The 21,589-nt window shown below is 42.8% G+C and overlaps 1 protein-coding gene across 11 annotated transcripts in view; it reads left to right on the plus strand.

The window, feature by feature from the left end:
* USP34 (ubiquitin specific peptidase 34) overlaps positions 1-17,628 on the plus strand; it is a 137,036-nt gene extending 119,408 nt beyond the window's left edge. For 6 of the 11 annotated variants that reach the window (XM_061461589.1, XM_061461593.1, XM_061461591.1 and 3 more), the window contains 14 exons: positions 1,026-1,660; positions 2,968-3,125; positions 4,537-4,615; positions 7,494-7,620; positions 7,929-8,036; positions 9,152-9,256; positions 9,382-9,506; positions 10,515-10,667; positions 11,726-11,849; positions 13,446-13,525; positions 14,112-14,252; positions 14,339-14,485; positions 14,909-15,068; positions 15,790-17,628. In XM_061461589.1, the coding sequence (XP_061317573.1) occupies positions 1,026-1,660; positions 2,968-3,125; positions 4,537-4,615; positions 7,494-7,620; positions 7,929-8,036; positions 9,152-9,256; positions 9,382-9,506; positions 10,515-10,667; positions 11,726-11,849; positions 13,446-13,525; positions 14,112-14,252; positions 14,339-14,485; positions 14,909-15,068; positions 15,790-16,400 (2,753 nt within the window). In that variant the 3' untranslated portion in view covers positions 16,401-17,628. Of the gene's footprint in view, positions 1-1,025; positions 1,661-2,967; positions 3,126-4,536; positions 4,616-7,493; positions 7,621-7,928; positions 8,037-9,151; positions 9,257-9,381; positions 9,507-10,514; positions 10,668-11,725; positions 11,850-13,445; positions 13,526-14,111; positions 14,253-14,338; positions 14,486-14,908; positions 15,069-15,789 lie in introns of those variants that run through there. The other 5 variants (XM_061461595.1, XM_061461596.1, XM_061461597.1 and 2 more) reach the window with 3 other exon arrangements.
* Positions 17,629-21,589: the final 3,961 nt, after the last annotated feature.

The raw sequence follows: 21,589 nt of genomic DNA on the forward strand, positions 1-21,589 counted from the left end.
TTTAGCTGTGGTGCCTCATCAAGACATGCTACCTTGTGTTGATGAGGACTAGGTTTTGATTTCATAACTTGAATGATACATTAGTAGGTTCTTTATCTGGTGTGGTTAACCTGCAAGATCCAGGAGAATCCAAAGAGCCAAGAGATTCTCCCTAATGTCCATCACAGAGTTGTGCTGTAGATAGGAGTAGTTGCTAGAATTGTAGAATGGTTTGGGTTGGAAAGGACCTTAAGATCATCCAGTTCCACCCCCCCGCCATGGGCAAGGACACCTCACACTAAACCATGTCACCCAAGACTCCATCCAACCTGGCCTTGAACGCTGCCAGGGATGGAGCATTCACAGCTTCCTTGGGCAGTCTGTTAGGTGGCTCACCTCTCTTACAGTAAAGAACTTCTTCCTTATATCTAATTCATGTTCATCTTTCACCTCTCGCAGAGTAATTGTCAGTTGAGGCCTTTGAACTGTGGGTCAGGGAGAAGCAGCGTGTTCTCCCTAGCTCCAGGGTGTCCTGGCTCTAGTTTGTTCTGCCAGGAGTCACACTGTCAGATTGCCAGATCCCATTCTCAGCCTTTCCTGATTCCACAGTAGCAGGCCACAGGGAACTTTGATAGGTTTTCTGTGACTGAGGGAAACTGGAGGTACAGCTTTACACCAGACTGATTATAAACATCTCTGAGGAGGTAGTGAGGTCTCGATCAAGCAGTAGACAGTTTAGTCATTGAAAACTGGGTTTGTATTTCTGTGTTGGATACACTGTTTTAGAACAGGTAGAACCAAGCAGCAAGCAGGAGCATGGGGAAAGAGGCCCTGAAGCAAATCTCAGCACCACTTTCAGCAGGCTTTGTGCTAGTCTTACCCACTCTGGTTATTTTTATTTCAGCTCTAGTGTGAATATAGTAATACCAGATTCTGTAAAATGCTTTGAAACCTGTGAATGAAACATATGATGTAACTTGTGTTTAAATGGCTGTTAAGCATGTGTGTCACTTTCAAAGGTGTAACAAATTTGTTTTCATTTGAAGCTGCAGCCTATCTCTTGGTGTCGCTTATTCCAAGCAATTCCTTCCGTCAGATGTTCCGATCGACCCGCTCTTTGCACATCCCTACCCGCGACCTTCCCCTCAGCCCAGATACTACAGTAGTTCTTCATCAAGTCTACAACGTGCTCCTTGGCCTTCTTTCAAGAGCTAAGCTATATGTTGATGCTGCTGTTCATGGCACCACAAAACTTGTGCCCTACTTCAGTTTCATGACATACTGTTTGATCTCCAAAACCGAGAAACTCATGTTTTCGACTTACTTCATGGACTTATGGAACCTTTTCCAGCCTAAACTTTCTGAGCCGGCTATAGCCACCAACCACAACAAACAGGCTTTGCTGTCTTTTTGGTACAACGTGTGCGTCGACTGTCCGGAGAACGTCCGCCTTATTGTACAGAACCCCGTGGTGACAAAGAACATTGCCTTCAATTACATCCTCGCAGACCATGATGATCAGGATGTGGTGCTCTTCAACCGGGGGATGCTGCCTGCCTACTATGGCATCCTGCGCCTCTGCTGCGAGCAGTCCCCTGCGTTCACGAGGCAGCTGGCTTCACACCAGAATATCCAGTGGGCCTTCAAGAACCTCACGCCACACGCCAGTCAGTACCCAGGGGTAAGTAGATGGATACCAAAATGTACCTTTAATGTGGTCTCGGGAGAGGAGTGTGTTGCATTCTAACATGCTAAGCTGGAGGAATTCCCAGTGAGTTTCTTCTTGGCTTTCAGCTTGTGGAATAGCACTAGTATTGAGCTTCTGGCATGAAAATAGAGAATGGCCTGGAGTTCACCTTGGGAACACTGCTGTACAATGTTTGCAGAACATTGGTACACCAGGAGTTGCACTGTCTCTGCAACATTATGACACTTACAGTAGAGAGGAGATGCCAGTTAAAATGGTCTATGTGTGACAGGCTTACAAAGTTTTTAAGAGACAAAGTATGTGGATTTGAGTGATTACTCAGCAAATGTTGCCTTGGGTACTCTATGGGTGTGCAAGGACAGAAACACTTCGAAGTTTTCCTTCACTGTGGAGAGGCGGAGGAACAGGTTGCCCAGAGAAGCTGTGGCTGCCCCATCCCTGGCAGTGTTCAAAGCCAGGTTGGACACAGGGGCTTGGAGCAACCTGCTCTAGTGGAAGGTGTCCCTGCCAGTGGCAAGGGTTTGGAACTGGGTGAGCTTTAAGGTCCCTTCCAGCCCAGACCAGTCTGGGATTCTGTGATGAGCTTTGATCTCATTCAGCTCACAGAGTAAAGTTACACTCTGACAGTCCTGTGAGTAGTCCTGCTGCTTTCATTGTTTGCATCTCCCCTTGGAAGGCTCAGATTGTCTAGAGGGGGCCTTTAGTTACCCCACTGGTGTTTAGTGTTCCCCATGCATATGGGGCTTCAGCAAGTTTTAGCATAAGCAACCTTCTGAATTCTATCACTTAGAATATAATATTGTCATCATCAGAGAATGATGAAGATGACCCCCTGCATTCTTTAAGGAGATCTGGGAAGTTCGTCACGTGGATCAGGATTTCAGATATAGTTTTTTAATATATGTGTATGGACAATGGGCTCTGCTCTTAAGAAGCCTCAAAACCTCCATTTCAGGTTCAGAAGGGTTATCTCCAATATCTGTGTCCTAATCCACACAGTAAGCAAACTACGGTTGAGATAGGTGAGAAATACCGATGTCACAATTTTAGCTTGTAAGAACCATTTAGTTTTAATTACTTAAGTTTAAAATGTTGTCTGCTGATTCTAGAGCTTTGTAGGAATGCTTAAGAATGTCTTCCCATCTAAATTTGCTTCTACATGTTTAGTTCTACATGCTCCTCCGCAGAAGCAATACACTACACAGTACGTAATGTGAGATAGATACAAACCATAACACACTGAGAGAGGTTACTCTAACCTAATGTTCTATGTGTTTCAGGCAGTAGAAGAGCTGTTTAACCTCATGCAGCTGTTTGTAGCTCAGAGACCAGACATGAGAGAGGAGGAGATAGAAGACATCAAGCAATTTAAGAAAACAACCATAAGCTGTTACCTGCGCTGCTTGGACGGACGGTCTTGTTGGACGACTTTAATAAGGTACGGTCGAGGTGAACTTGTACTGAAATAACCAGTTCAGTTTCAATAAGAACTGTATTTTACCCAGTGCAAAGTGCCATAAAAACCAGTGTTGGCATTTTGGGAAATATATCTATTCTTTTGGAAAACGTTTGGGGGATGCTTTTATTCAGAAGTAAGCAAACAGAATGTTACAATTATAGGTTTGGGTTTTTTTTTTCCCAAAACCATTGTTTGTGAATATAATTTATTTGAGAATATTTCATCAGCTGAAAATTGAGAAACTAAGCAAATATTTTACCACAAAAGATGTAAACCAAGATGTATATTGTTGGAGTCAAAAAGAAACACAATAACAAAATTGCATCAGTAGAGCCCTTGGGAATAACCTAAAACCAAATCAGTCAATGTCCTACTTCAGCATTTAAGTTGAAATTCCATTCTTAGCCTACCATGACCAGTCTAAGATGGGCAAAGCAGTAATTTGAGCTGCTGTCGTTGACATCTGTTATGTGGGGGCAGAAATGGTTTTTAGGAGTTGTGCCTGTGGGACAGTCTCATTGAATTGTATCTCCAAGCAGTTTCTCATTTTTAGCCTTAGTTGTACATCTGAAACTGGTTTGGGTATTTGCAGTATGACTGTAAATGGATCAAAATCGGGGGGTTAAGTGCAACTGTCAAGGTATTGAAATGATTTTGAAAAGGAAAATGGGCCTGTGTTACCTGAAGGGATTATAGTCCCAACCAGGTGTTCCCAAATGCTCTGGAAGAATTGAGAGGAACTATTCAGTAGCATAATCCTTTATTTTCTGTTCTGCTGTAAGCATCAGATCTTCTGTCAGAAACCTTTTTATACATTTGAAAGCACAAATATGTGCTTAACTGAAGCCGTTTAAGCAGATCATTTCACAAGCATAAACTTCCATCTTTTGAAGTATTTTATTTTCCTTCATTTTTAGCATTTTTGCAGACTTTATTTGGGAAATCATAGAATCATAGAATGGTTTGGGTTGGAAAGGACCTTAAGATCATCCAGTTCCATCCCCCTGCTATGGGCAGGGACACCTCACACTAAACCATGTCACCCAAGGCTCTGTCCAACCTGGCCTTGAGCACCGCCAGGGATGGAGCATTCACAGCTTCCCCGGGAAACCCATTCCAGTGCCTCACCACCCTCACAGTAAAGAACTTCTTCCTTATATCCAATCTAAACTTCCCCTGTTTAAATTTTAACTCGTTACCTCTTGTCCTATCACTACAGTCCCTAATGAAGAGTCCACCCCCAGCATCCTTACAGTATTTCTGTAAAGGTTGTTCATAAGTTACTTGGCTAATGGGAAGTTGACATGAGATGCATTTTAAAATGAATTCTGAATTCTGACAGGATGATTTGTAATTTTCAGTGTTCTCAATATTTGGATTTTTTTCCTAGTGCCTTCAGAATATTATTAGAATCTGATGAAGACAGACTTCTTGTTGTGTTCAATAGAGGATTGATCCTGATGACTGAGGTAAGTTGTTATTTAATAGTAGTAAACATCTCGCTTTCTCATCAAGTCATTTCCTTCTTTCCCAGCAACATGTTTGCTTTAAATTCATAGAATCAATTGTTTTAGCATGGTATCATATGGAATGCAAGTTAAGCCTATGGAAAAAGGTGCAGCTAGTAAGAGGTGTCTTGAATAGGAAGTAATCAGCCTTGGCCTTCTTCACATTGATACTTCTCCTGTTGTCCTGAGTAAGATTTCTTTAGTAGTAAAAAGGTCAGGACAATGTTTGCCTGGTTCCCAAGACACAGGGAAAGCCACCAATGGATGGTGTGTAGAGGAGTGAGTTAATGCTGGTTTGGTGTCATTCTCTCTGTTACAGGTCAGCTGAACACAGACACACAATTATTACTAGTTATGAAGTGTTAAGGCAACAGGTTAAAATACAGAAATAAAGGATCCTCAAATGCAATTGTGATTAATATTTCTGGGCACTTCTGATGCAGTTCTCCATACTCTTCCTACCTATCGTGCTTTTGTTTGCAAGGAGGAGTGGTCTCAGAACTCAGACAAGCTGGAATTCTTTCTGATGAGACTAAACCTAAAATGTGTTTCTGGAGCACATACAGTGTATTTCGGTTGTATATGGGTATGTGGGGCATGAGACCAGACCTGACTTATTTCAAAATAGAGGGGAAAAAAATAATCTTGGATTCTATTCAACACTTCCATTATGGAGCTGATGGATGAGAGCATGTGTTTATTAAATATACTGGCAGTGCAAACTGGGGAAGGACACAGCTCCTTTTGAGTACAAGAATAAAAACTAAGATTGTCTGCATGTGTTAAAGAAAGTGTATAAATGAGGTTCAGCTCCTTCTTGTCATGTGTAGAATGGTGTGGTCAGGGAGACATGATAAACTGGTGGAAGTCCATGGTGCAAGGCCAGTGGGTAGCTGTGGCCATTGGAACGGTTTGAATCAGAAGGTGCCAGCCAGCACAACTGGAGGTTGTCAGGACTTGATGCAAACACCTGTCAAGGCTATAAAGATATTTAGTCTGCTTTAAGGCACGTGGATGCACTAGGTGATGCTTGGAGATTTATTCCAATCCCATTTTTATATGATTTATATACAAAATTCTCTTAACTTTTTTTATGTCACTGGTTTGTATTTTCTGGGGAAATGTGTGACAGAAGAAGCTGGAATTACAAAATAAGCAGGTAGAAAGATGAAGACACTGCAGTGCTATCTGAAAATTTTTCAGGAGCTTGTTATCAATGTAAGGCTGTTGATTACTTAAGTGTAGTTAATGACTGCAGAATATCTGTTCCTCTTTGTCTTGTGAATGCTTACATTCAAAAAGCATGGGCTAAAAAGTTAGGAACTGAGCTATAACTTGACCCATGCATGAAATTCGTAAGTAGACTAAGGTACATGTATATGTATAAAAAGAACTTCTTTACCAGCTTAGTTAAGCCTGATCCATACCAGCAGTGGGTAGTAAGGTTTATGAATAATGTGTAACGTAAGATGCCATTTATCCTATGTAAAACATTTTGAGAAACTAGGTAAAACTAGTGTTGTGTTAGAGCTTGAAATAACCAGGGCTCATAGTTTCACTTATTCACTAGAAGTGTTTTGCGTGGTGGAAAACACTGGATCAAGGATTTGGATCATCCAGAGAAGTTTTCCACTTAGCAGGGTTGGCCACGTGTCCTTTAGTGTCACTGTAAGGTGTCCCTGCCCACGGCAGGGGGTTGGAACTGGATGATCTTAAGGTCCTTTCCGACCCTAACTATTCTATGATTCTAATATGAAAATGACATGTCAAGATTTTGTGTTACAGGGAGTGAGGTTACTGTTCTCTTGGCTTTGAAATACCAGCAGATTAAATGTCTTCTCTCACGTCTTGTGCTGGAATTTCTGCAGTTCGGAAACAAGCTGCTTTTCCTTCCCAATATTTCTGTCAATCACAAATGCCCAGAACATACTTCAGTTATAAAGGAAAAATAATCTGTCTGATGTACAATCACATAGTGTGGGTCCTTAAGCAGCACTTTGGAAAATGGGTAGCATCTATATTAATCATAGTTTTTTCCCCCAAAATTCACATGCCTATGTCTGTCTTTACACACCCCTAGTATCACTTTGTATGTTAGCAGAGAAAGATTGGGATTACAGGTGTATAAAAAGACTCTCTCAAATAATGCTTTGCTTACTGGGTCTTAGATAAATGTGTGAAAACCTTGTCATTCTTTTCAGCCACTAATACAAAGCATTTACCTTAAAAACAAACTAAGGCTGTCTCTCAGCTGTATCGGATGTGCTCACCAAAACACTCATTTCCTGAGCTGAGATGGGTGGTAGCTACTTGTAGGGGTTTCCTCTAGTACAGATTAAACCAATAAATGTATGGTTGATGTTACCATATATTTTATGAATGCAGTTTTCCTCTGGCCTGCACATGATAAAGATCTGATATCTGTATGGATCAGATGAGAAGAACAAAAAGGGAAGTTTCAATTTAACCCCTCATACAAGGTTGCCCGGTGTTTGTTACCAGAGCCACATGTCCAGGCCAACAGTTGTATTTGGTTGTTCCAAAAGACACCTCATTATTCATCTGTTCTTTCTCCTCCCTTTCTGTCCCTTTTCCCTGTTCCCTACTCTTTATTGGTAAATATCCTAATTCTGTACTCAGAATTCTTCTCTTTTAAATACTGTTTAAATACTGTTATCTTTGAGTAATTTTATGATTGCATCTGGCACTGTATATTTTGGTACTTTGGGCATCAAATAAATGTCAGAGTGGTCTCTGTAGGATAGAAAGAGAAATGGTAACAAGTAAAACAAGTCTGTTAATGTGTCAACAAAAGGCTTTGGCTGTTTTTTCTTTGCAGTCCTTCAACACGTTGCACATGATGTACCACGAGGCCACAGCTTGCCATGTGACTGGAGACCTGGTTGAACTTCTGTCTATTTTCCTTTCCGTTCTTAAGTCCACGCGTCCGTATCTTCAAAGAAAAGGTTTGATCATAACTCTTCAAATGAGTCAAACCCCAGTATTTTATCTTGCTTATTGTCTGTGTTTAAAAGCTTCCTGTACAGTGGGGGATATGATTGTTAGAAGTTGTTCAATTGGTACTTAGTTATTTGTTAGCAGGATATGAAACTAGATTAAGCAAATTTAAGAGCAGTAGACAAATGAGATATAACAGATTTCTAGATGGATTAAAATAGTGCTGGAAGAAAAAGAGATTCTTCAGCAGTAAAATTCTCTGCTTTATTTAATGAGAAATGAACTCAAGGAACTGCTCTGGGTTTTGTCCCTGCAGATGTGAAGCAAGCTCTCATTCAATGGCAGGAACGAATTGAATTTGCCCATAAGCTTTTAACTCTGCTGAATTCCTACAGTCCTCCGGAGCTTCGGAATGCTTGTATCGGTAAGTTGGAACAGCGTAACTGCAGCCAGGGAGGACTTGCTCTGTGCAGTTACCCACTCTGAGATTGAAATCACGTTTTTGCAACTGCAGATGCTTCCTAGATACTCTGTAGATTGGGGTTGGTTTTGTCAGTATGTCCTATTGCCATTGTCCTAAATAATCCTGGTTTTGTCAGGTTAAAATTAGTATTCCCACTTCCCTGGGCATGTAGACATGCACAAAAATCATAGCCAAAAACATAGAATGGTTGGGTTTGAAAGGACCTTGAGATCATGTAGTTCCACCCCCCAACAAGTCAGCCTTAGTTTGGAGAGACCAGTTTTCTCCCTCATAAGGGGCATGTTAAGGGATAATAACTCCTGAATTCAGGTGACAGTGAGTTTAGAGTCAAATCCCAAATCTGACATTAAAATACTAACGCTCCACTCAGAAGGGTGCATGGTGACTGAGTTGGTCTGAATAACAGCTTTTATGTGCTTTATGATCTGTTACTGGGAGGTATAAGAACACAAGTAAAACTTGAATAGCTTGCAGAATGGAATGGGTTAGTCTTTGTAAGTTGTAGATGGAGACATTAGATGTGTCTCTCTTGCATTACAAGGTCTAGTTCACAAAGATCTAGTTTTGTTCTACTTTGGGCTTTTTTGATACTATTTAGTAGATACAATCTGCATTTTTATGCTTGCTGACAAAAGCCTAAAACTGTGTCCAAATTACTTTTTGTGGTTTTGTGCATTTCCCCCTTGTTTTGAGTGCCTTTCTCATTGCCCTCCTGACTGCTGCCACTTGACAATTTAGAGGCATCAAACCCAGTATGTTTAAGAAGAAAAGAGGGTAATTATACTGAGCTTCTACTTTCTACAAGCTGGCACACCTCTCACTGGTGGTTGCTCTACCACTGAGCTGGTCTTCCCCCAGTGGCAGAGGTGAAGGGAATCTTGACTTAGGGGTGTTCACGCCATGGTTACTCACACTAGAGCCTACTTCCATGGTGCACACTAAGTGCAGCAAGAGTGATACAAAAGCGAGTTTGCAAATGCATGAGCCTGAAGTTAAACTGTTTGCTGTTAAAGAAATAACAATATGTAATAGCAAAAACAACTTTTTGTTTGTAGATGTCCTCAAGGAGCTTGTACTTTTAAGTCCTCATGATTTCCTACATACTCTGGTTCCATTTCTACAGCACAATCATTGTACATACCACCACAGTAATATCCCAAGTAGGTATTTCAGTGATTGTATTTTGAAGTTCTCTTACGCTATTATTACTCTATCGTGTTCCCTTGCTGATGCCAAATATTGACCTTTTGAATATATCCCTGTTTCATCCTAACTTATACTACAGTGTCTCTTGGACCTTATTTTCCATGTCGTGAAAATTTGAAATTAATAGGGGGAAAAAGCAATATTCGTCCTCCACGTCCTGAACTTAACATGTGCCTCTTGCCCACCATGGTGGAAGCCAGCAAGGTAAGTGAAGCTTTGGGCTCATCAGTAGCCATTTCTCTATTGTTTTCCCATATCTTCTAGAAGTATAACAAGAATCCAGTAGCATGATGCATTTATATTTTCTTTGTAAGCAAAGCGTAATTCTTCTTCAAGATGTGTTGTCCTCATATACTCCATTCTAGATGTGCACTCCAGAAGCACCATTTCCCTGCCCTTGGTGACACACAGCTTCATATTCCAGACATGATAAGGGGTTGGACCTTGTATTCAGGAAAACTCTCCCAGTCTGCTTGTGGCATTTATAAAGACAATTCAGGAGCTGCCCAGGGACTGTCCAGATGGGTTTCAAGCTGTGTTAAAGTTTATTACCAGGCACCTGAGTAGATCCTTCAGGTTTCGGTAGAGTCCATTCAGCAGGACTGAAGTGGGATCTGCTCTTTGTTTGGGTGAAATACCAGCACCTGAAGTAGGGTACAGGGCTTTCAGTCTGTCCCTGTCACACCTCTGGGCTTCCTGATGGGATGCCAGCTTTAGTGGGGCTACTTTGTAGTCACAACATGCCATTACTAGAGGTGCAGGAATGGTGGGATTCAGCTCACATAACTTTGCCTATCTAAAAGGTCGGTGTCTGGCTCTTTCTGTGGTTAATGGTGCTAAACAGTTACCTGTGGAAGGAGACAAGTAGTCCCTCTCCTTCCTGACCTAGGCCCCCAAGTCTGATGGGGTGACTCTTTCTCCAGAGGAGTCTGTCTCTCCACTGACTGCAGGGAATACTGAAATGACTAGATTTTAGATAGCTAAAGTCAGGTAAGGTGAATCCCACCCTAAAAGGAATATGTATGGACAATCATTTGAAGAAGGAGAACTGGTTACTTGCTGTACAGTAACTGTGGTTCTTCAAGATGCTTTGTCCACACAGATTCTGTGGTCCTCCTCCTCCTGTGCTGACTCCAAGTCCTGTCATAGGGGATTCTTATGGGTGAAGGAATTGAGTGGTGGTTGAAGCCGCCATACCCCTTATGCCCTCAGGTACAGTGGTCGCAAGGACACACTGGGTGCAGGCACAGCCCCAGTGGACACTGCTATTCAGAAAGAATCCAATCTCCTGCACATGGGGCCTATGTGCACGTAGATGGGAATCTGTGTGGGCAACACATTTCGAAGAAGCACGGTTACTGTAGGGTAAGTAACCCTTCTTTTTTAAAGCTTTCAGAATGATGCTGTGTATATTTGTGCACCATCAAGTCTACTGTGTAACCAAAGCTTTTAAAACATGCATAGAGCCAGAAATTGTCTGTAGTGGTATTTTTCTGTTGTGTATCCAGAGGTCGTGGATGCAACGCTAAATAATGTAAATATTGGAACTTAAAAACTCGGGAATGGTTTGGGTTGGAAGGGACCTTAAAGCTCATCCAGTTCCAACCCCCTGCCATGGGCAGGGACACCTTCCACTAGAGCAGCTTGCTCCAAGCCCCATCCAACCTGGCCTTGAACACTGCCGGGGAGGAGGCAGCCACAACTTCCTCGGCGCAGTATTTGTAATGAATTCAGATATATCAGGAACCAGGAGGTTTTTAAGCCCCTCAAACCACATCCATGATTACAGCTTCCTGTGATTGTGCATGCTCTTTTTTTCATTCATTTTGTATGAGGCTGCATTCATTTGCTTGAGTTTTTGAGATTTCCTTTTGGCTGTCTGCTCTACAGAATCTGATGCCATTTTAAGTGTATACATCCAAGATACACGACAATTATTGGCAAACGAAACCCATGGCATATATTTATCATTTGGGTTGAGGCATTCCTGAAAAAGCTCCTTTGAAAGCTTGTGAAGCTTGGCCTTAAGAAAATCCTGACTTCCACAGATCATAACTGACAAGCGATGATTTAAAAAGCAGTCATGTGTATGTATCTAAGTATCTGTATGGGATATAAAATCACTGCGTCCTTGTCATCTCCAAGATGTGGGATTCACACAGCTTGGCACCTTCTCAGTCTGTCGATTCAGAATCCTACACTGAAAGTTTTCACTGGTGGGGGAATCGCTTTGCCATCCCTCCTCCAGTCTCTCTGTTGTGCTTGCCAAAGCAAAGAGACAGAGGTTACACCTGGAAACGCCCATTGGGGTTTCCTCTAGTACATGATCAAACAAGTGCAGTGACATTAAGCTGGATGCTTAGGAAACCTGGTTGCTGTCCAGTTGCTTATGTAGTTTAAATGAAGCTCTCTTAAATCTTCAGGGCAAAGATGATGTTTACGATCGTATGCTGCTAGACTACTTCTTTTCTTACCATCAGTTCATCCACCTACTCTGTCGAGTTGCAATCAACTGTGAAAAGTTTACTGAAACTTTAGTTAAAATGAGTAAGTATGAAGGTGAAACAGCCGAAGGATTTTGTTCTGTGATAACTGTGAGCACTTCACTACGTTTTATGTTCAGAATCTATATCGTTCTGGACATTATTTTGTATCCACAAATAGTGTGGTTTGGTGTGTATGATGTATTTACGGTCTTACCTACATGACTGTCCGGAGAGCAGCTGAGGCAACTAGTGAGAATTCAGTCTCCTTCCACATTTAGAGGTTAATACAGGGCTCACTGCAGCTGCATTATTTTTTGGTGGGCAGTTTAAATGGTTTTGGATCAGACCCTGAATCCTCAACAGTGACATGCAATTAATGGTACTTATTGGCAGCCTGCCGAGGGATGTACATGGTTATCCAGACAACGCTAGTTCTGTTCATACCAACCTGGGTTGATTTTACCCCATAGTTTTTTGAACCATCACAACATTCAGTTACACTTACAACCATTCAGTCCTGGAGTTTGTACCCAATACTTGTTTCAGCTCTGCCAGTAGAGACCACCAGTATTTGAGTTTTCTCCCGTCACAATGTAAACCTGTTTTGGGGGTGTGAACAAGGCATTTGTGGCTTTATCTGATGACTCCAGCCATTCAGCTGGCTCTGCAGCACCACATCCTGCCTTGAGTTGGCTCGTTACATCCATGTGCTACTCCAATGGCATAGTATGGGGGGGTTTAAATTCCTTCCACCGCAGACCCAGGATGAGCCGAGCTACCCAGCGCGGTAAGTGCAGGGGCACAGACTCCAGTGCCACACAAAACTGTCCCAGTTGCTACAGGGACACAGACACTGGGAAACATCTCACTTCAGTTGTCTGAAAGGTAGCTGTATAGCCAGGTCTTCCTCTGATCTATGTGGAGAGATGGAGACTGCTTCCAAGAGAAACTCAGTCTTCTGATCCTTAAATAGCTTAAGCAGAATGAACCACCTCCTGCAAATACCTGCTGCTTTTGTTTGCTCTGCCTGTAGAAGCTGTTGACTATGATTAAATACCACTTCTAAACAATATTAATCTTGCCCAAAGAGCAGTGATAGTAGCAATGTTCTTTTGATCCCCCTGAACCATCTATCTGCTCATTGTTTGTCACGCTCTTCTGGCTGTCACTCTGGCATTATTAATACTTCCTATAGGTTGTGTTAATGATAAAGATAACAGTGGTGATAGGGCTAGTAAAGAAGATTGCCCTTTTACATGCTGTTTTTTAAAAAAAGCTATTAGAATCATAGAGCAGAATCATAGAATGGTTTGGGTTAGGAAGGACCTTAACTCATCCAGTTCCAACCCCCTACCATTTAAAGCCTTTAAGTTCTGTACTGACCAGGTGAAACTGAGGCAGTAATAACCTGGTGACAAACCCAGAACTAAAGCCAGCTCTTCAGCTTTTTACACTTCACAGGATAATGAAAGGATACCTCTACTTATTAAATGCCCCATAAAAACTTCACACACACATACACACACTGGGTCTGATTGTAAAAACTGCTTAGAACGTGGCCTTGTGAAATGATATGGCCTTGGTACTGCTGCTACCAAGAGGTGAGTATCTCCAAGTGAATTCTCACAGGCTATCTTGTTTTCTCCTAAAATTGCAGGTGTGCTAGTTGCATATGAAGGTTTGCCACTTCACCTTGCGCTATTCCCCAAGCTTTGGACTGAGCTTTGTCAGACTCAGGTAAGAGTCAGTGAGTTTGAGAGCTAACGGAATGGAAACGCAGGCAAAATACAGTGAATAGGAAACAGAGATCAACCTGTAACTAGTGGGTATTGTTTAATCATTCTGACTAGCAGTATTTTGAATAGAAAAATACCTCTGCTGATGCTTTCTGTCATGTGATAAAACCTGATAAATCAAGTAAATGCAACCTGTGACATTGGTTATGTGGCTGTCTGTGCAGCGCACAAAAGCTGCTGCATCCTGCCTCAGTGAGCTCCCAGCTTTTTATGTAACTTAAACACTGATCTGATGAAATAAAAACTGGGAGATCTCCAAGTGTGGACATCATTGTGTCCCCAGTGCCTGTTGGCTCACAGATGAGGAGGCATTGGCCCTTCAGATACGTACTGACTGCAATAAACTGGCATTCCCACGGAACGAATGTCATAAAGGAGAATGTGAAATAGTAATTGACAGTAATTAAGTTGTACCGTATCCTGGTACCTGATTGACCTGAAATACAGTTATCAGTAAGAACAGTCCAATACCGCAGTGCTGTACCTCCAGGGATGACTTTGCCATCTTCTCTCTGTCTCTTCACCAGTCCCCGATGTCCAAGAACTGTGTGAAGCTCCTCTGTGAAGACCCGGTTTTTGCAGAGTACATAAAATGCATTCTGATGGATGAAAGGACCTTTCTTAACAACAACATTGTGTACACCTTCCTGACCCACTTCCTTCTCAAGGTACGTGGCTTTTAGCAGTCATTTCTATTTCAAGGAATGCGTTCCAGTGTTTGTTGCGGTTTAAACAAAATATATTCTTTACACAGGTCCAGGGGCAGGTGTTTTCTGAAGCAAACTGTGCCAACTTAATCAACACTCTAATTACGAACCTAATTAATCAGTATCAAAGCCTAGAATCTGACTTCAGCAACCAGAGAGTTGAAATTTCCAAAGCAAGCTCTACTTTAAACGGGGTGAGTCTTTCCTAAGCCCTTCAAGCATTGGCATGGATTAGGAGACAGCGTATTTGCCCTTGGAAACTCCTCAGTGCCATGTGCCAAGCTCTAATCAAAGAGGGGGCTGTTGTTACCCTCACCTGTCTGGTGGGAAATGTGACCCCTGCCAACAAGATAGTTAATGGTAGAAACATTCTAACCCAGCAACAGATTTCATCCTACGTTAAGCAGCGCACTGTTGTCTACTTAGGACAGATCTACGTTAAAGTCAGCACATTAGTAATGAGTGGGAAAGTTCAGTAGTGTAAGTATGTTTAGAACTTGATCTTTTGGATGTTCAGAACATGAAGCCTCTGCTCCTTGCACGGATCTCTGTGTAGGATTAATCAAACATGAGTTTGAAATAAGGCTGGTGAAATCGGTTTGCTTCTGTATTTTTAGGACCTCCGAGCACTTGCCTTGCTGCTTTCAGTGCACACCCCCAAACAGCTCAACTCAGCCCTGATTCCAACCTTACAAGAGCTTTTAAGCAAATGTAGAACTTGTCAGCAACAGAGGAACTCACTACAAGAGCAAGAAGCCAAAGAAAGAAAAACTAAAGGTTTGCTTTCTCTTATAAATGTCACTCAGACTAAGGTTTTACAAACTTTCACAAGATTAATGTGCACACTGTTGTCTCACCACAGTAGATTGGAACATTTCTTGGCTTCAATCCCCAGTGCTACACAAGAAGTATTATTTTATTATGGAGCTAAAATTCTAGGCAATTCCATGCCTAAAAATGTAATACATTTGGGTGTATGTATGGCATGAAAAACATAGAGCCATAGAATGGTTTGGGTTGGAAAGGACCTTAAGATCATCCAATTCCAAACCCCTGCCATGGGCAGGGACACCTCACACTAAACCATCTCACCCAAGGCTCTGTCCAACCTGGCCTTGCACACCGCCAGGGATGGAGCATTCACCACTTCCCTGGGCAACCCATTCCAGTGCCTCACCACCCTTACAGTAAACAACTTCTTCCTTATATCCAATCTAAACTTCCCCTGTTTAAGTTTTAACCCATTACCCCTTGTCCTATCACTACAATCCCTGATGAAGAGTCCTCCCCAGCATCCCTATAGGCCCCCTTCAGATACTGGAAGCTGCTCTGAGGTCTCCACGCAGCCTTCTCTTCTCCAGGCTGAACAGCCCCAACTTTCTCAGCCCGTCCTCATACAGGAGGTGCTCCAGTCCCCTGATCATCCTCGTGGCCTCCTCTGGACTTGTTCCAACAGTTCCATGTCATTTCCCTAAGCGAGTTTCCCTGTTCCTTGCAGATGATGAAGGAGCTACTCCTGTGAAGAGGCGGCGGGTGAGCAGCGACGAGGAGCACACTGTAGATAGCTGTATCAGTGACATAAAAACTGAACCCCGGGAGGCCTTGACCCCGACGAGCACTTCGGATAACGAGACACGGGACTCTTCCATCATCGACCCGGGCACCGAGCAAGATCCTCCTTCCCCCGAGAACAGTTCTGTCAAGGAGTACAGAATGGAAGTTCCATCTTCATTTTCCGAAGACATCATGTTGGCGACGCGGCCGCAGCACGGGGACGAGCAGGCAGGGAACGGTAAATTTGAAGAATGCAAAGAGTTTAAAGACCTGCAAACTTCCAAGGATCCCATTGGAGCCGAGGAGGACTCGGAGTTCCCCTCCACGTCGATTTCAGCGGTTTTATCCGACCTCGCAGATCTGAGAGGCTGTGATGGTCAAGCCTTACCATCCCAGGACCCCGAATCTAGTTTATCAATCAGCTGTGGCCATTCCAGAGGACTCTTTAGTCACATGCCGCAGCATGACATTTTAGACATCCTGTGTAGGACCATTGAGTCTACGATTCACGTGGTCACAAGGATATCTGGAAAAGGAAACCAAGCTGCTTCTTGACATTAGATGGAGCATGTCTGCTTTTAAGTCTTTCTTTTATTTTTCTCTCCTTCCTTCCTTCCTTCCTTCCTTCCTTCCCCTCCACCCCCAAAAAATGCTGTTTGTATAAGTTTTGCTTATTTCTGGTTTTGTGCTTCAGTTTGTCCAGTGCTCTCTGCTTGAATGGCAAGATAGATTTATTATGCTTCCTTCTTGGTCAGGCAGAACTCAAGATTTGGGTTGGTTTTTCTTTTGTTTCCATTTGATTTTCTGTTTTCTTTTGCATCTACCGTACACTTTCTTAAAGGGCAATCAGATAATGGGTATGTTTTATGTAATTAAGAGTTCACTGTAGTGGCTTTCATTTAATATTGGCTGTCTGGGAGAACAGGGCCTCCTGGCCCTGGATGATGTAATTTAAACTTATGGCATTTTTACTGTGTATAATATGGTGTCCTCTGTGCCAGTTTTGTACCTTATAATAGAGGCAGATTGCCTCAGATCGCTGTGGTTCTTATTATCAAAAATTAAGTTTACTTGTATACTAAACAACCACAAGAAATTTGATTCTGTAAAGAATCCTCTTTAGCTGTGGCCTGGCAGTATATATATGGTGCTTTATTTAACAGAATACCTGTGGAGGAAATAAAGCACACTTGATGTAAAATTAATTGTTTTATTTTTATTGACATGATCAATTGCTATTCTGTGCACTTCATTAAACTGATTGTGATGACTTTTCATTTGTTTATAATATGTGGCTTCAGTCTTTGGATTTCCCAGCAAAGACAACTTGCTCACTGAAACGGCTGCAGAGAGGAACGATGATCCGTTGTATATAATCAATGTAAAGCTTGGTCCACTTCTGGTTTACTTTGCATGAATGTTCAGTCACACAACTGAGAGGGCCTGGTGGTTGTTGACCTTCTCCCCCCTATGTTGGAACATAAAGAGGTGCAGAAGCCAGTGGAACTTCATTTCCCTAACTCTGACCTGTGTTAGCCCTGTTTTATTCCTGCACCATCCATAGATTTGCTTCCTTTTCCCCTCCACCTGCTGCCCAGGGGCCTGCTCCCTCTGGCTGTTGCTTTCTTGATGGCTTCTGCACCCCTCAAATGCTGGAATGACTTTATCATCTTTCCCTGTCCCTCCTGTGATTTCCGAGCAATATCCATTATTTCCTATGTGACTTTTCAGACTGTCAATGATACTGGTTTTAATATCTGATTAAACTCCATTTTCAGCTTCATTTTCCAGTTGCTTAGCTCATTTGTTTCTCTATTGTCTTCATGATGCATCTATCTGGGCCTTTTTTCTTCCAAATTCCTTCATTCTACCATTTAATGTAGTTGAGCATCATTTGCTTCTCTACGATTCTATTATGTGATGCTTTTGTGGCTCCTCTTAACTCTCCTTGAGTCTACTCTCAGTATTTTTAACCTACAAGCAATAATTTGTCTTTAAAGTTTACACTTTATATTCCCCTTAACCAGCACTTTTACTCCTGCAATTAGACACTGTGTTGATGCTGGTGAGTGCTTAAGTTGGTCTCCTTATTATTCAGACATGAAGTAATGATGGCTTCACTCCCTTTAGGAGTAATTTTATTACTGTTTCTGATCAACTTCTCCATAGATTGTAATGAGTATCAAGAGTTCATCTGTCAGCTTCTACCAAGCCTACTATTTGCGGTTGGATTACGATGTGTGTAGGAAGATACCTTCAAGATACACCTTCAAGAGCTGGAGCAGCCATTCTGACCCTTGGGTGAGTAATCTCACTTAATTCCTCCTGTTGAAAATGTGCATCTGATCCTTGGGACGTTGTCCGATAGTGCCCTTTGGTGGCTTCAGCTTCACATAGAGGATGATGTCACATCGTAATTCTGGTATGAAAGCAAGGAATTCTGTCTTTTGTGATGTTTCTTTCTCATTATTTCAACCCCTCTTTGTGAAGCGTGCCAAGTACAAACAGTATTTAAGTGTTGCATCCTTCTTGCTCTCCTGTGCTCCCAGATGAACATCAGCACTTTGATGTTCAGCTGGTCACTGACCTGGGCCTTTGTTTGCTCCTGCAGACCCATGTATGTCATTTGCCAGTGCTGTCAGTAGTTATATTGGATTGTCAATTATTTTCTCACAAATACAGGTGTCTGGTGGCATTTGGAATGCCAGCTGAAGTCCATTTATAATGCTTTTCCATTAACAAGGACTCCTGAAAGTTACAGTTCCATATGATGTCTCAGGGTTGTGGGATGTTGGGATTTGGTGGCTCCTTAAGCCAAGCACCTTTACACAGTTAAGATACATCTAAGTCATGTTAGGCCAGCAGCTCCTTTGCAGCCTCTTCAGAAAGCCTGAGCAAACATTACAAGATGCTATGGAGCACGTTGCGAGCTGTAGTTATTTATCCTGTAGGTCTCAACTGACTGAATTTAATAGCACCTTTTCTACTGTTTGGCTTAAAAACTGGTGCCAGGCTTCCAGCAGTGTAACCACCCTTCCTGCTCCTCCCTCGCATCACCTTCCCATTGCCCCCCTGCAGTATTCCTGCAGTTTTTACTGGGAATTTTCCCCCACTACTCATCTCCTCTTCCCTACCCTTGCCTGCCCCTGCTGCTTTATCTTCCTGTGGGTCCCTCATGTTCCGTGCTCTGTATGTGACCCATTTCTTCCACAGTATTCCCCTTTAAATCATTTTCTGACTTGCATTCCTTTGCATTCCAGGATGCTTTTTCATCCCTGTCTTTGACAACCCCATCTTTAACCGACATCCTCATCTCTTCAAGCTCTCATGCTGTTCCATGGCTCATCCCACCTCTCGTGATTGTGCATTTCCTCCTGGAATTCCCACCTCCCTTTAAACCCCTTCACAGTTCAGCTTTTTGAATACTTTCTGCTCTCACTGTGCAGAGTCCCCAGCAGCCAGTCTGGGCTTGTGCGCTCAGGACTGTCGAGACCATCCTCTGCACTGATTTCTGGCTGTAGTCATACAAACCCTGTCCTTCCCATTTAATCAGTTTTCCTTTTGGCTTTCTCAGAGACCAGGTGGTTGTCCAGAACCTTAACATTATAAAAGCACTACATCACAAGCAAAGCTATCTATCTCTTCCTGTTTCTGCTCTGTTGCTTATTGCATACTGTTTGCTCTCCCTGGAATGTCCTCCGTGCTCATTAGTCTCCTTAAAACAGGAATTCTAGTACATTTGAACACATTCCCACAACCTCCATACATCTGTCTTCCCTCCTGTCATTTTTCCCCTTTGTTATACTGGGGAGAATTCCAGGGTATGGAGCTCGTCATGGGGACTTGTTTAGAAGACAAGCTGCATTCATGATACTGTAATTCCATCATGTATGATCCTATCGTATTATTATCATCAGCCTGTTACTAAATGATGTGTGATTCCTAACTGCTCCCTCCAGCTCAGGGGGTGGGGATAACAAAGGAGTTTAGCATCCTTTGGGTTTACTGGTTAGAGTCTAGGAGGAATTTCAGCACTCGAGAATGAATTTTGCCTCTGTAAGCTGGTGACTGCCCCTGTTTGTTGCAGCTGATGGTGCTGGGAACACTCCTGCTGTGGGTAAAATGAACTTCTCTTTTTCTCCATTCCAAGGTAACTGTGTGCAGAAACTGAACTTCCAGGTCTGCCACACAACCCTGGTGTCAGCTGCACATGCGGTGTAGATGGGAATGCAGGGATGCTGGGGAAGGAAAAAGACATCCTGATTTCTCTACCTGCAGCAACAGCCATTGGGGGCTGTTTACAGCTGGGATGCTGTCTGCCCCTTTCTTACGCCAGGCTGCCTTACCAGCAGGGTAGGTACTTCATGGGTTTAACCTAAGAAAGGTTGTACATGTTGTCACACCCACAGCTGTGCAGGCACGAGGGAACAAGAACACCAAAGATGTGTCCTCTTCAGTTCACTGCCTTCTCCTTGGCCCTCCCAGCAGCCACTGCCACAGGTCTCTGGGGCATCTGAAGTGAGTGGTGCGACACTGGACATACAAGTAAGTCACTCCTGTACCACCAGCAGTCAGCAGTTGGTGCAGCTGAATGCTCCTGCTTGTGGGAAGACACAAGAAAACTGAGACTAGTAAAACACACGAGGGGTGGGCACTTGTGACCCTATGGAGGAAGGGCTTTCTTAGGAGGGAGAGCTGGTGAGGAAGTACAAGGGCTGTAGGGCAGCTGTAATCACATGGAACAGCCCATTCTCAGATACTGAATTGTCACAAAACAGGTCATTACCCAAAAAGCTGTTCAGCCTCATATGTCTTAAACCTAGATTTTCTATTTAAAGGTTCCTTCCATCAACCAAGACCTAATCATTTTTGTATTCCAGCTGTTAGGCTCTTTGTCCTCAAACGTTTACTACAAAAGGCTACTACATTCTGAGCATGCAGAAACATGCTAAAACAGGACACTTCTCCAGAGGCTGTTCTCCACCCTCTATCTGGACACCTGAAACAACACTTAGTAACCAGTTTGTACATCTACTTTGTCACTATGGGGTGTTCCTTTGCGTTACTACAACAAACCTCACTGAAGCGCAAAGGGGATAGTAACTGACTGCAAACCTTCCAGGGAAAACCTCACCTGTGGGCAAGAACAGCACACTTCTGTTAGCTCCTGGATGATGTGGGGTTATGGGTGGTAAGGCTCCCATAGGTTGGTGGAGGGTGAAGATGAAGTATGTAGAACTTAACTTCTACAGAGACTCATTTAGTTTGGCAGTATCAGTTAACGGAGAAAACAAACTGCATGTAAAATAACCTTTTATTGAGTCAACCACATTTTCCAAAGGCATTTTGCCCTTTCTTTTTGGTCAGTTTGTTTCAAATTGCATACTTAATTCATACACTTTTTATAAAACACTGAAGTTCTCCTTGCTAACCTCAACGTAAGAGTAACAATTCTTTACCTTCAACAGCCCAGCTTTGCTCCTGTCAAGTTTCTCCAACAAACACTTGCTCACTTGAATCTGAGCTACAGCACTGCAGAGGCCCATAAATGACTGGAGGGGAAGGGGCACAGGATTGCAAAGAGAAAGCGTTATTACTTTCTTCCAAAAGGGAATTTCAGGCTGATGTCAAGTAAGTGCATGCAGGCTTACCAGTGGTAACTGTTGTACCACCCAGAACACGGGCTGGTAATGATCTTTCCCTAAAATTGGCTACGGAGTTAGAAACAAATCCAGTTTGCAGTT

Source organism: Pezoporus flaviventris, unplaced genomic scaffold (assembly GCF_033815535.1).
Source record: "Pezoporus flaviventris isolate CSIRO_AGI_PZ_B2104156 unplaced genomic scaffold, CSIRO_AGI_Pfla_v1 ptg000031l, whole genome shotgun sequence".
Taxonomy (NCBI): Eukaryota; Metazoa; Chordata; class Aves; order Psittaciformes; family Psittacidae; genus Pezoporus; species Pezoporus flaviventris.